Consider the following 12,341-nt stretch of genomic DNA (forward strand, 5'->3'; position numbering starts at 1 on the left):
CTGAAAAGATGTTAGCATTGTCAGAAATGCTACAAAAAGGTAGCACATCGTTGGATTATATTGGGCAGAAATGTGCATGTGAGAGCAGTAAATTGTGAATTGAATCAAAACTGTTGCACCTTAAAACGTATTCAGTCCAAATGGATCTAAGTCTAATGGTCACCTTATGGACTATGTAGCCTCGTTTTAATTTGATGTCTAGAATTTGAGCTAGGTTTGGGCAAAACATTGTCTGACAATCCTAATGCTTACGACCCTTTCAAAAATCCGGTATAGTGGTTCTCGGATCATGACGAGAGGTGGAGATAGTGTTGCGTACCTCCAATGAAGTTGATTTGCAAATTTTCATCAACATTGGTGTCATATTGGCATACACATGTTGGTTGGGAGATTTGAACATTGAGTTTCAACCAATGCATACTATAGTCGCACAACTATGTTTTACAATGTATTTCCATATTAAAGCAATGCAATTAGAATAATGTAGACTGCAAACATGTTAAAAATATTTAGCAAATATTGGGCAGGCTATTGAACTAGGCTATAACGGACTAACATTCGAATTGGAGTTGATGACAACGCTCTGATAGGCCATTGAGAGGCCAAGCTTCGACAAACTGTCAACTTTATCATTCATCAAAACCCAACCCTTTTGCGACACCGCCAGCTAATGCGCCCATAATTCTGGTTGTGAAAATGTGTGAAATATTTCTGACACACCCCAAACCTATAATGCTGCCACCAGCGCTAAGATTTACCATTACTTTAGGTTGTCAAAATAGTGCCCTTTATGTATTTTTCGATCATAAAGTATAAATACAATGTGAGCATGTTTGACAAATGATACGTTAAGGTTAATCTAAAGAAATGTAAATGATTACCTTGGTTTTTGTCATTGATTGAAGAGGGTTCTGTTCATTTCCTGGTCTGAGAATTGATGGGCAAATGGGCGTGTTCCAGTGCATGCTTAATGGTACAGTTAATGCAGTAGTAGCTTATCCCGGAGGGATTTACATGTTCATATCCCAGATTGAGTTTATGCTCTAAAGCATGGAATAGCACCTGTATTGAAGTGTGTGCTAGGAAAATATATATACACGTTTATTAACTGAACATGTTGATTGGTATTTCATGCCTTGTAATTGATAATTGACCGTGATGTCAATTGGGTTGTTCTCATCGGCCAAATGCATTATGGGAAGTGTTATTTTAACCCTGTAATTTCCTTGTTAGAGGGAGAGAAAGGGTAAAGTCGGGATGCTTCTGGGTTTTCAGGTATGATTGAAACCTGGGTTTTTCATTTGAGCTCAATTTGATTTAATTTATGTTCCTTGTGTTACAACGTCCAGTTAATTATTTGTGTATATGTTGTACAGTCGCTGGCTAAATCTTCACTTGCAAATAAAAAGCCTCAATCTGGCAAGAAAATCTGATCTGCATTACTGCCTCCTCACCATTAAAATAATGCCATTGGGTCAACTTTACAAGCCTACATGATATACTTGGCCGTCCATAATATTGTAGTTACAGTATCTTGTATTAATTAAGAAAAGCAAAAATGTTGCCAAGATATTGTGAAGAATCGGTGTTACAGCAATGTTCCACTACCGTTATGAGGACACTGTGATAGCTTGGTAATAGCAATGTCCCGACACTGTTGAACATGGAACTGTATGACATTATTGTCTGCCTCCCTCTACACCCCCCCCCCCCCCCCCCCCCCCCTACCATGTGGTGTAGTCTAGGAAGCTCTGACTGTTCTCTCTCTCTGCTCACTCGCCCTCTCGGCTCACACGCCCCATATATTGCAACGCCTGCAAAAACACAGGGGTCAAACTCGACTCCCAAAGGGGTTAAGAAAAGAGTGAGAGTGTGTGTGTAGGATACTAGTCGTGGGATGACAGGGACCTAACAGATGGAGTTGCAATTATAAAAGGCAGTGATGATGTTGTTGTTATGGCATCACTGTTAATGCAGTGTCAGGGTAGCTACTGATAATGCTGAATGCTTTTCATCATATATAACCCAGAACACACACACGCACGATCCACACACATACACTCTGAAACAAAAGAGAGAGAGAGTCACCTTTGTAACTTGTCCAGGAGGTCCCTATTATAATAATAATGGTGAGGGGCCCAGAGAATAGAAGGATGAGATTCACATACTTAATGTAGATATGAGGCCAATTAATTATCTGAAAAACGAGGGGAAAGGGAAGAGGAAATAAGAGCCCATTGGGCTTTGGGTAACAATAGCGTTGAGAGAAACAGTGGTAGGCCCAATTTATAACAACTTCTACACACTGCAGGGACAAGCACTAGATCCAATGATTACAATCCCGCCAGAAGCATCTTCAATTCTACACTTCCAAAATTAAGTTAGACACCCAAAGACACCGGTCGTTATCACATTGAACATTGTGTAACAAGATGTCTATCAACTACGTTGTATTGATTTTCAGGATATCAAGGTGGATGTGGTTATGGGTGTGACATTCCATTTAGAAACAAGAACTCTAGCTGTAGATGCCATCTACAGACCTAGCAACTAAGGGGTAGCCAGCTAGCCATCTCACCTGCATCAGATCCCTATAATTACAGTAGTGAGGGCATACATTTTCATTCTTTATCAGTGAAGTCATACATTTTCTGGTACTCTTCACACTAGCCCTTTAATACGTCACTTCCAGCTGGACAAATTACCTTCACACATGAGGTACGCCGGGAGGGGACAGGCAGTTGCCTGGCAACCACTGCAAGCGCGGCCACATATCCGTATCCGGCAAAGTTGCACCTTCAAATAGCTGTATAACTTCACTGCATGTGACGTCGGGGAGAAAATCCACCACGTAAAAATGTCAACCACCTTAGAATAGTGACATTTACAGGGTAAGAGGGTCACCTGCATCAGAAGGCTGGGAGGTTCAGTAACACCAGAGATTCTAGCTGCTATATAGTCTGAGACTTTATTTACTCAAAACCTTGGAGACAGTCCTAGACCCTTTCATATATAACCGATTTGCTTTGGGTAAAATGTTCGATAAAGAGCACAGCTCTTGAAAATCCAGGAGGGGGAAAATAATGTTTCCCAGGACTACCCTAACTCAAACCAATTGGGTTGTAACACTAGCGCCGCCCCAACAGATTTATCACAGCTACAGCTTGCTGGGCCTGTCCCCTCAGGAGGTCTTTGGGTAGTCTTAACAGTGGCTATATGAAATAGAGTCTGCACCCACATAAGACCACCAACTTGCCCTTTACAGAGGGCTACGTTTGCCTACAGCGATCTCAGTGTTGCCGTTACAGAGGGAAATCTATAGGCAGGTCAGAGTGTATTAACACAGATGAGAAAATATATGAGACAGAGTACCAGCGAAAACAGACAGTATTATAAACTATTCTGATATGGTTTTATAGAAAAATGTCTGCTGTGCAAGTACAACAGAAAGTTTACATCCATGAAAAACATCATGAATGCCAAATGCAAAACCTCTCCACTGTTATTCAATATTATGGTACAGAATACAGTATTAATATAAGCCATGCAGTGTAGATTTAAAAAATAAAAACATAGGAAAAAAGGCTACTCTTTCTAAAATACTGAGATCTTTCTAAGGCATATCTGATATTCATGTCTCAATCTGAGAACAAAACCATGGTCATTATCCTGAATCGTGAACAGAGATAAAACTCTATGTCTCAAGTTGATCTGTGTTTGAATTTGTCAAGCAAAGATATATTCATGAACCTCTGTGTTTCTAAAGATGTCTGGATTCCAAGCTAGATTTACCTAAGTATTCAGACCCTTTACTCAGTACTTTGTTGAAGCACCTTTGGCAGCGACTACAGCCTCGAGTCTTCTTGGGTATGATGCTACAAGCTTGGCACACCTGTATTTGGGGAGATTCTCCCATTCTTCTCTGCAGATCCTCTCAAGCTCTGTCAGGTTGGATGGGGAGCGTCACTGCATAGCAATTTTCAGGTCTCACCAGAGATGTTCGATCAGGTTCAAGTTCGGGCTCTGGCTGGGCCACTCATGGACATTGCCCTGAAGCCACTCCTGCGTTGTCTTGGCTGTGTGCTTACAGTCGTTATCCCTTTGGAAGGTGAACCTTCGCCCCAGTTTGAGGTCCTGAGCACTCTGGAGCAGGTTTTCATCAAGGATCTCTCTGTACTTTGCTCCGTTAATCTTTCCCTCAATCCTGACTAGTCTCCCAGTCCCTGCCGTTGAAAAACATCCCCACAGCATGATGTTGCCACCACCATGCTTCACTGTAGAGATGGTGCCAGGTTTCCTCCAGACGTGACGCTTGGCATTCAGGCCAAAGATTTCAATCTTGGTTTCATCAGATCAGAGAATCTTGTTTCTCATGGTCTGAGAGTCCTTTAGGTGCCTTTTGGCAAACTCCAAGTGGGCTGTCGTACCTTTTACTGAGGAGTGGCATCCATCTGGCCACTCTACCATAAAGGCCTGATTGGTGGAGTGCTGCAGAGATGGTTGTCCTTCTGGAAAGTTCCTCCATCTTCACAGAGGAACTCTGGAGCTCTGTCAGTGACCATCGGTTTCTTGGTCACCTCCCTGACCAAGGTCCTTCTCACCCCATTGCTCAGTTTGGCCGGGCGGCAGCTCTAGGAAGAGTCTTGGTGGTTCCAAAATTCTTCCATTTAAGAATGATGGAGGCCATTGTGTTATTGGGGACCTTCAATGTTGCAGGAATTTATTTGGTACCCTTCCCCAGATCTGTACCTCAAAAAAATCCTGTCTCAGAGCTCTACGGACAATTCCTTCGACCTCATGGTTGGATTTTGCTCTGACATGCACTGTCAACTGTGGGACCTTATGTAGACATATGTGCCTTTCAAATCATGTCCAATCAATTGAATTTACCACATGTGGACTCCAATCAAGTTGTAGAACCATCTCAAGGATGATCAATGGAAACAGGATGCACCTGAGCTCAATTTCGAGTCCTATAGAAAAAGGTCTGAATACTCAAATTTGCAAAAATGTAAAAACAAAACTGTTTTCGCTTTGTCATGTGTGTAGATTGACTTTAAAAAATCCCTTTTAAAATAAGGCTGTAATGTAACAAAATGTGGAAAAAGTCAAGGGCTCTGAAAACTTTCCGAATGTACTGTAAATATATTTTCAATCATTTTCAGATTTTACAGATCAGGCAACCCCCATACTCTCTCACACAAACACACAGAGCAGGTCACCAGTTGGCACGGCTTCAGATGAGACACACACACACACAGTACGGCTGTGCTACGGTGCGTTTAGGGTGTCTGTCGCAACATGTTTATTTTGTTTTCCCACCAACGTTATGCCAGGGGCTCTGGGGAAGAAAACTGTGTTTCTGTTTGGGTACACAGCATCACTGGGAGACATGTGGCTAATCTTACTGTACCTATAAATACTTTACTGTAAGATGAGCTATATGCAGATAACAGGCTTCCAATTATTCTCCTGAGCTTATCGGCATGCACATGGGCGTGCCTCCAAGCAATCGTTCCCTTGTACAGTAGCTGCAGTAAGCACTTTCCAATACCACTCCAGTATCTATCTACGCAGATGACCTGAATTTTAATCTATAATGGATCGTACCCCTTAGACTCAGCCCGGATGACGCCACTGCATTACACTTCTGTATGTACTTAGGCATAAATGGCCTCCGCGTTCCCAAATCCATTTGCACAGTGTACACATACTGACAGTGTTCAGTGAAAACGCTCGCTTTTCCACTCAACTTCATGTGCACCTAGATATAACAGGGTATAATGAGCCACATTCGAGCCAGTGGGTGTATTTGTGTTACTTTCCTAAAGCAATTATCCCACTGATGTTACAGTTTGTATCAATCTGATAGGGCAGGCAGGGCCCATAGATATGATGTGATGATGTGACCAGTGGAGATTTCAGGCAAAGCTGTTCGTGGTGAGCTCATAGGCACATCAGGGCATCTCTGGTTTCATCAGAGCTCTTAGAGACTATTCCCTGACATTCAACCATCAGCTCTCAGTGCCTGTGATTGTGCTTGTATTCAACTAACGGTAAACGAAATGACAATTCTCGTCCAGTTTATGCGTGCTTTCTGTGTCGCACTCCAAACATGCTTAGAAATCAGGAATAGCTAAATAAATCACATAAGAACATCTAAAATCATTACGAATCACAAATATTGCAGATACTATTGTCAGTTGATTATATACAGTATATATGCTGGTCTGATCACATTGTAACAAGGAACTTTGTATTTTTAACCTACAAACAAAACAAATGACATAGTAAAGAATGAGTTGACACCAACTTGCCCTCCCCATCCCCAACCACACACCCAAAACTCTGCCACCACCAACAGAGCAGTTAGCTCAGTCTACCCTTCCCCATTCCTGAGCATCAGCCCATGGTAGATACCCACCCCCAGCCTCTGTGTAGAGCCCCAGCGGTACTGTACTCACCCTCTCGATCTTCTCCAGCCACTCCTTGTTCTGGGCCAGCTCGGCCATGAAAGCCTGGTGCTTCAGCCACTTCTTGTGCAGCTTCTGCGTCTCATCGCGGGACGTGTCACGAGCCATGAGCATCTTCTCTGCCACCCAGTCTCCAAGCTGAGGGACAAGAGACAGAGCTGTGAGTACAGGATGATCATGCCACTCAATGCATTTGTACTGTCATCTAGGTGGACAATGTAGGCTACTAACAGATGTATGCAGAGTAGCATAGATGCCCACATACATGGAGACACACACACTCACACACACACACACACACACACACACAATACCTGTACAAGCACACACAGAGACCTATTCAGGCTGAACATATGACCATAGTCATGTGAAAACCTAAAAGATAAATGCAAACAAAAATGAACACCCATGGAAATAATAGAAAAGCAATCATCCAAAACACATGAACACAGAGACCCACACACACACACACACACAAGGTCAAGCACATGCATATTAAGCACATATGGCAGACACATGAATGCAGACACACATGTTGTACACACAAGCATACACATGGTAACAGGAATTCATTCACATGTACACAGAACACACACAAGCACACGTCAAGACAAGCACATAATCCATTGGCACATTAGGTATAAAAGCAAGCTGACCATTACATTTAGGGCCAAACATACAAAATGACTTGCAAATATCCCGGCCCATTCAACATCATCAGTACAAGCAATATCTCTATCGCCTGCCTGCCACCCACATATTTCCACCCCCATCCACTGAATTAGTCTCTCTCGTCCTCGACTGCTAGCCCCCTGAGATTTAACGGGAAATCGGTTCCATTTACCGGCAGGCAGCATTTAACGGGAACGACTCATAGGGTTGTGATGGGCGGCGGTACGTATCCACATCCTCAATCTGCCCGTCCAGGTAGGGAATAAGCACAAATCCCCACAGTCAAAGAGAGATGCTGTAGGAATCAAAACAAACAAGCAGCAAGGCAAAGCTGCTCCTCCCCCAAAACCCCCCAGATAAGATGACGTTGAGGCTGCACTAGCCTCTCTGCTGCTGCGTTGCCGTGGCGCGTTGCCGTGGCGCGTTGCTGTGGCTGGTGTGTTCAATCCAGAGAGAGGGAGATAGACGAGAAGGAGGCGGACCACTGACAAGTGAGAGAGAATGAGAAATGGAGAAATGAAAAATCTCCCCAAAACAATAAAATGGCAGGCTCCAGGAGCAGGTTTGCCCCTCCCCATGAACCCTATCCTCTCCCCCTCATTCAGCCCCCACCTACAGAGAGCTGGGCTGGGATTTGGAGGCATCCGTGATAGCCTGGAGGCTCAGTGGTTGTGGTTAGTGATGCTGTGAGGTGAGGGAGGGAGGGAGGAAGGAGGGATGAGATGCGGGAGGAGGGGGCCGGGGTTTGATAGTGTCGAGGGGGGGGGGGGGGGATTCTGCTCCTCTGGCTCCTCCAAAGAAATCCAGACACAAAATCCAGACACCTCACGACTCCTATATCACATTCGTATTGTCTTTCTTCTCCACCCCCAACCCCCAACCATTTTCCTTTTGCCTGGCTCGCTCTCTCTCGGTTTGTCCCTCTGCTGCAGTCCTTGTCTCTTCCAGCTGCACGCGGCTGTATTCCGGGCTGTAACAAGCCCCGGTATCTCCGACCCTGCTGCTACTGCAGTGGCTGAGCAGTGCGAGGTGATCGAAAGCTTGCACTGGATCGAGCCATAGAGGGAGAGCCAGCGAGAGAGAGAGAGAGAGAGAGAGAGAGAGAGGGGTGGGGCGAGCAGCAGAGAGAGAGAGAGAGAGAGAGAGAGCGAGAGAGAAAGATCCTACGCTGTTGTGAGGCGTCACCAGGGAGAATGCTCTGCACTTGAAATTACATCACTGAGTGTGTGGGGGTGATAGATTTACCGTTCTGCTTTCATTTAAAGGGTCCATGGCATATTCCTCTCCGACGGCCCGCTATTCTCCTCAACCTCTTAGCATCCTACTCTCTGGAGGCGGGGACCACCCCTGGATGATGCCCTCCTGACCAGAGAGGTCAGTGGGGTCACAGGCAGATTAGCCCCCCCTGGGACTGGGGACTGGGAGGCAGCAGCTGATGGGAAATATAAAAATGGCGCTAATCAAATGGACTCCAGTGTATCACTGCTATTAGAGATGATGAGCCTCTGCCTCCAGTCCACAGTCAGGTCAGATCAATGTGATGTGCCACTAGAGATCCTGGGTTCGAGTCCAGGCTCTGTCGCAGCCGGCCGCGACCGGGAGACCCATGGGGCGGCGCACAATTGGCCCAGCGCCGTCCGGGTTAAGCGAGCATTGTGTCAAGAAGCAGTGCGGCTTGGCTGGGTTGTGTTTCGGAGGACGCACAGCTCTCGACATTCGCCTCTCCCGAGTCCGTACGGGAGCTGCAGCGATGGGACAAGACTGTAACTACTACCAATTGGATACCACAAAATTGGGGATAAAAATATATATAAAAAAAAAAAATGGATCATGGTAACAACCAACCACTGGACGTGAATCACCCTTTATTTCTCAAGCCAGTACGGCTGGATCATAAGCGTGAAAGTCAAGAACACACTTCTGACTTGGTTCTGCACGTTCTTACAAACTGTCGCAGTGTGTGTCATTCTCATACAGTAGGCCACACACTGGAAGGGAAGCCTTCTACCACAGATACACACTCCCTATACCCTGAATTAATGATATAGGGAGGTGGTGGTGAATTATTCAACGCAGGGCACGCAGAGAAAAAGTTGCAGAAACTGAATAAAAGCTCTGCGCTAGATAGGGTAGCTCTGGGGCACCCTATGAAACCCTTTGAACAGGTGATATGTCCAGGTTCGGCACTGGACACTGAATATGGCTCTTCTGACCCATAGGCACACAGCACAGCTTAAACATGGCAGTCAAAGTCATGTCAATCATAGCAAAGCATCATCTTCCTTTACAACCAAATGACAAATATCCACTGACTATCAATTAGGTCCGCCTCTCTGAAGGGGGTTTGCCAGAAGTTGACTGTCCAGTCAGAAAGATCCAGCAGGTCAACAACAACAACGAATCACATCAAAACCTCAGAAGAGTCAAGTTCGTCTGTCACTCACATCCCCAAGTTAAGCATCTAACACAAATCATTCAACTTACATCGACGAAGACAACATGTTGTCAGCCCTGATATAAAGATTGAGGAAGGGACAGACCCCACCACAGGTCTGTCAGGTATCATTCAGTTTCAGCTAAGCAGAGTTTTAGTATATCACTGAAGGGTCCAGCAACACGATATCTGTCTGGAGGTTTGAGCCTGACCCCCTGTGGTCCCAAGTAAAGCCATGTACAGCACAGCTCCGAACACAAGCCCTTTTTTTTTTTAACCCCTACAACCTCCCATCGGTTATTCCATTGATATGCCAGCGTTGGTTGTGACATTTTCTCATGTTGTGTCCTACCTCGTGGCAGTCCTGTAGTAATCTCTGGAGCCCCCACTGGCCGTTGAGCCTCTCCAGCCATTGTTGGGCCAGCTCCCGGTTCTGGTTGCCTCTGTGGAGGAGAGAAACAGAGCCATTCATTCACACAGCGCATCACATCACTCTACTGCTATCTGCATCTGTAACTCAATGTATGAGGTCGATGGCTTTGGTGCAGCACACACCGAACAACAGTGAGTCCATTGTAAAGACGAGAGTCGGCCAATGGTCTCATCTAAATATCTCCCTAACATGTGGTCGCCCCATGCTATGGTCGGGGTGGAGAATTGAATAATGGTTAACTAGGCCCCTCCTTGCCTCACCCATCAGTATGAATGTCATGCTCTGCTGTCAAGGCAGGTGTTAACAAGGGGAGTTTCTTTTCAGTTGCTTACGCTTTGTCTCCTCTGTGTGTACCATTGTGTTTGTGAAGCCCACCTGCTACCAAGACCACGTCATTATCACCACAGTAATTCACTCGTATTTCAAGGATGAACAACATTTTATATTTCAATATCCATAGTGTATTCATATGGTGTTGTGCCTCTGCTAAGTGACAAGTGACACATCTACCTATACCTCATGCATTTCAGACTTGACCACAGCACCTGTATAAATAAGGACCGGTGAATATTCAGTCATTTATGGGTCGAACTAGCCTCGCGGTTCATTTTCATGCCTCTGTGCTCTTCTATACATAGCCAGAGATGTTTAAGAAAGATTGTAAAACGGCTTTGATATACATTCGCATGGTCAGAGCAGGACAATCCGACGTCGCCACCAACCTGTTAGCAAGGGTGTCCACACGCTCCTTGATGCGGTCCGAGTAGATGTTGCTCTGGCTTATGAGGCTCTCTCCGGCCTCGATGACAGCCTTGATGCGATGCAGGTTGAGCTCCATGGTGGTGGTAAAGTCCTTGTGCTTCTTGATGGCAGCCTCCACCGTCTCCACCGTGGTGGGGAGCTCAACGTGAGCCAAGGCTGACTCCTGGAGGGGGACAGGGAGAATGGACAGAGTCAGAACCACACATCAGTGAAGGGTTTATAAATGTACAAGAGATTAGAGGGAATAGAAGGAAAACAGAGAGAAAATGGGAATATTACTGTAATAAGCTCGTGTGTAGTATGTGCCCACAGACATGGGTATCATCTCATGGCATTTTATCAATAACTACATTAGCATGTTTAGTACATGCAAGAGGTGCAGATTCTATTCTGCTGAATGATAAATATGCTGATCTCTAAGTACTATAATGAGATCAGGTTTCAGTCATTATTGGCAAGGAACACTACAATGTTTTCCTGATCAATGGATGTCTGAATTGTGACTGCTGAATTGTTGCGTTCATCACAACTACACGTAAAGCGATGCGATAGTGTAAGGACATTCCTGTATGTACGGTCAGATACACGCTACAAGGGTTGAGAGAAACATGGGTGAAAGACCAAAAACAAGTCATTGCACCCTGTTTGACAATTATTCAAAAGGAAATCCTTTGGCCTCTGTGCCTAAGGGAGAACTGGGTCTCTGGTAAAGGTATGTCAGCCAACCTGAACAGATATGCTCCGACACACGAACAGAGCAGTCAGGGGAAACGCATGCCTTCTGACATTTCAACTGGGATGGAACACTGTTCTGCACGCAAAGACCCTGCAATGGAGTGCACTCTATGAAGTGGTGTGCATATTCCAGCAGGCATAGCCTATAGACCATTATACTGTACATACTCGCACACATGGCACAATAAAGGACGATATACTGTGCATGAATATAACTGCAAAACAAACATTTTTTAAATGAACTATATGTTGACATTTTAACCTTATTGTCATGTTTACTCGCGCTCCAGTGCTCGACATCACCGGTTTACTAACCAGCGGTCCTGGCAACCCATCATGTCTCACACCTGGCAACCCTCATGACTCACACCTGGCAACCCTCATGACTCACACCTGGCAACCCTCATGACGCACACCTGGCAACCCTCATGACGCACACCTGGCAACCCTCATGACGCACACCTGGCAACCCTCATGACGCACACCTGGCAACCTTCATGACGCACACCTGCACCTCATCATGAGGCACACCTGGACTTCATCACTACCCTGATTACTTCCCCTTTATCTAGCAGTCCCTTGCATCACTCTTCGGGCAGTATTGGTTCAGTTTTCATGTCCAGACCCGTCTCTTGGTTTGTAACTCGCCATGTTCGTTGTTATGAAACTCACCATCTGCACCTGCTTACTGACTCCCTGCGTCTACGTTACACTTATGCATTGTACTGTGTAAACACCCACATACAGACACTCAAGCCTGTGAGCCCTAGTACCCACAGTGAAGACCAAATTGCCAAAGCATTGCCTCCATCACAATAGTGTGCAAGCAGAT

General features: G+C 45.4%; 1 protein-coding gene across 4 annotated transcripts in view; it reads right to left on the minus strand.

Moving 5' to 3' along the window:
• LOC106580737 (spectrin beta chain, non-erythrocytic 4) overlaps nucleotides 1-12,341 on the minus strand; it is a 63,426-nt gene that overhangs the window by 22,678 nt on the left and 28,407 nt on the right. For 3 of the 4 annotated variants that reach the window (XM_045703574.2, XM_082966489.1, XM_045703571.2), the window contains exons 17-19: nucleotides 10,735-10,937; nucleotides 9,932-10,022; nucleotides 6,465-6,611 (exon numbers count right to left, since the gene is read on the minus strand). In XM_045703574.2, the coding sequence (XP_045559530.2) occupies nucleotides 6,465-6,611; nucleotides 9,932-10,022; nucleotides 10,735-10,937 (441 nt within the window). Of the gene's footprint in view, nucleotides 1-6,464; nucleotides 6,612-7,317; nucleotides 7,844-9,931; nucleotides 10,023-10,734; nucleotides 10,938-12,341 lie in introns of those variants that run through there. The other variant, XM_082966490.1, reaches the window with a different exon arrangement.

This window comes from Salmo salar, chromosome 20 (assembly GCF_965601325.2).
Source record: "Salmo salar chromosome 20, fSalSal1, whole genome shotgun sequence".
NCBI classification, from domain to species: domain Eukaryota; kingdom Metazoa; phylum Chordata; class Actinopteri; order Salmoniformes; family Salmonidae; genus Salmo; species Salmo salar.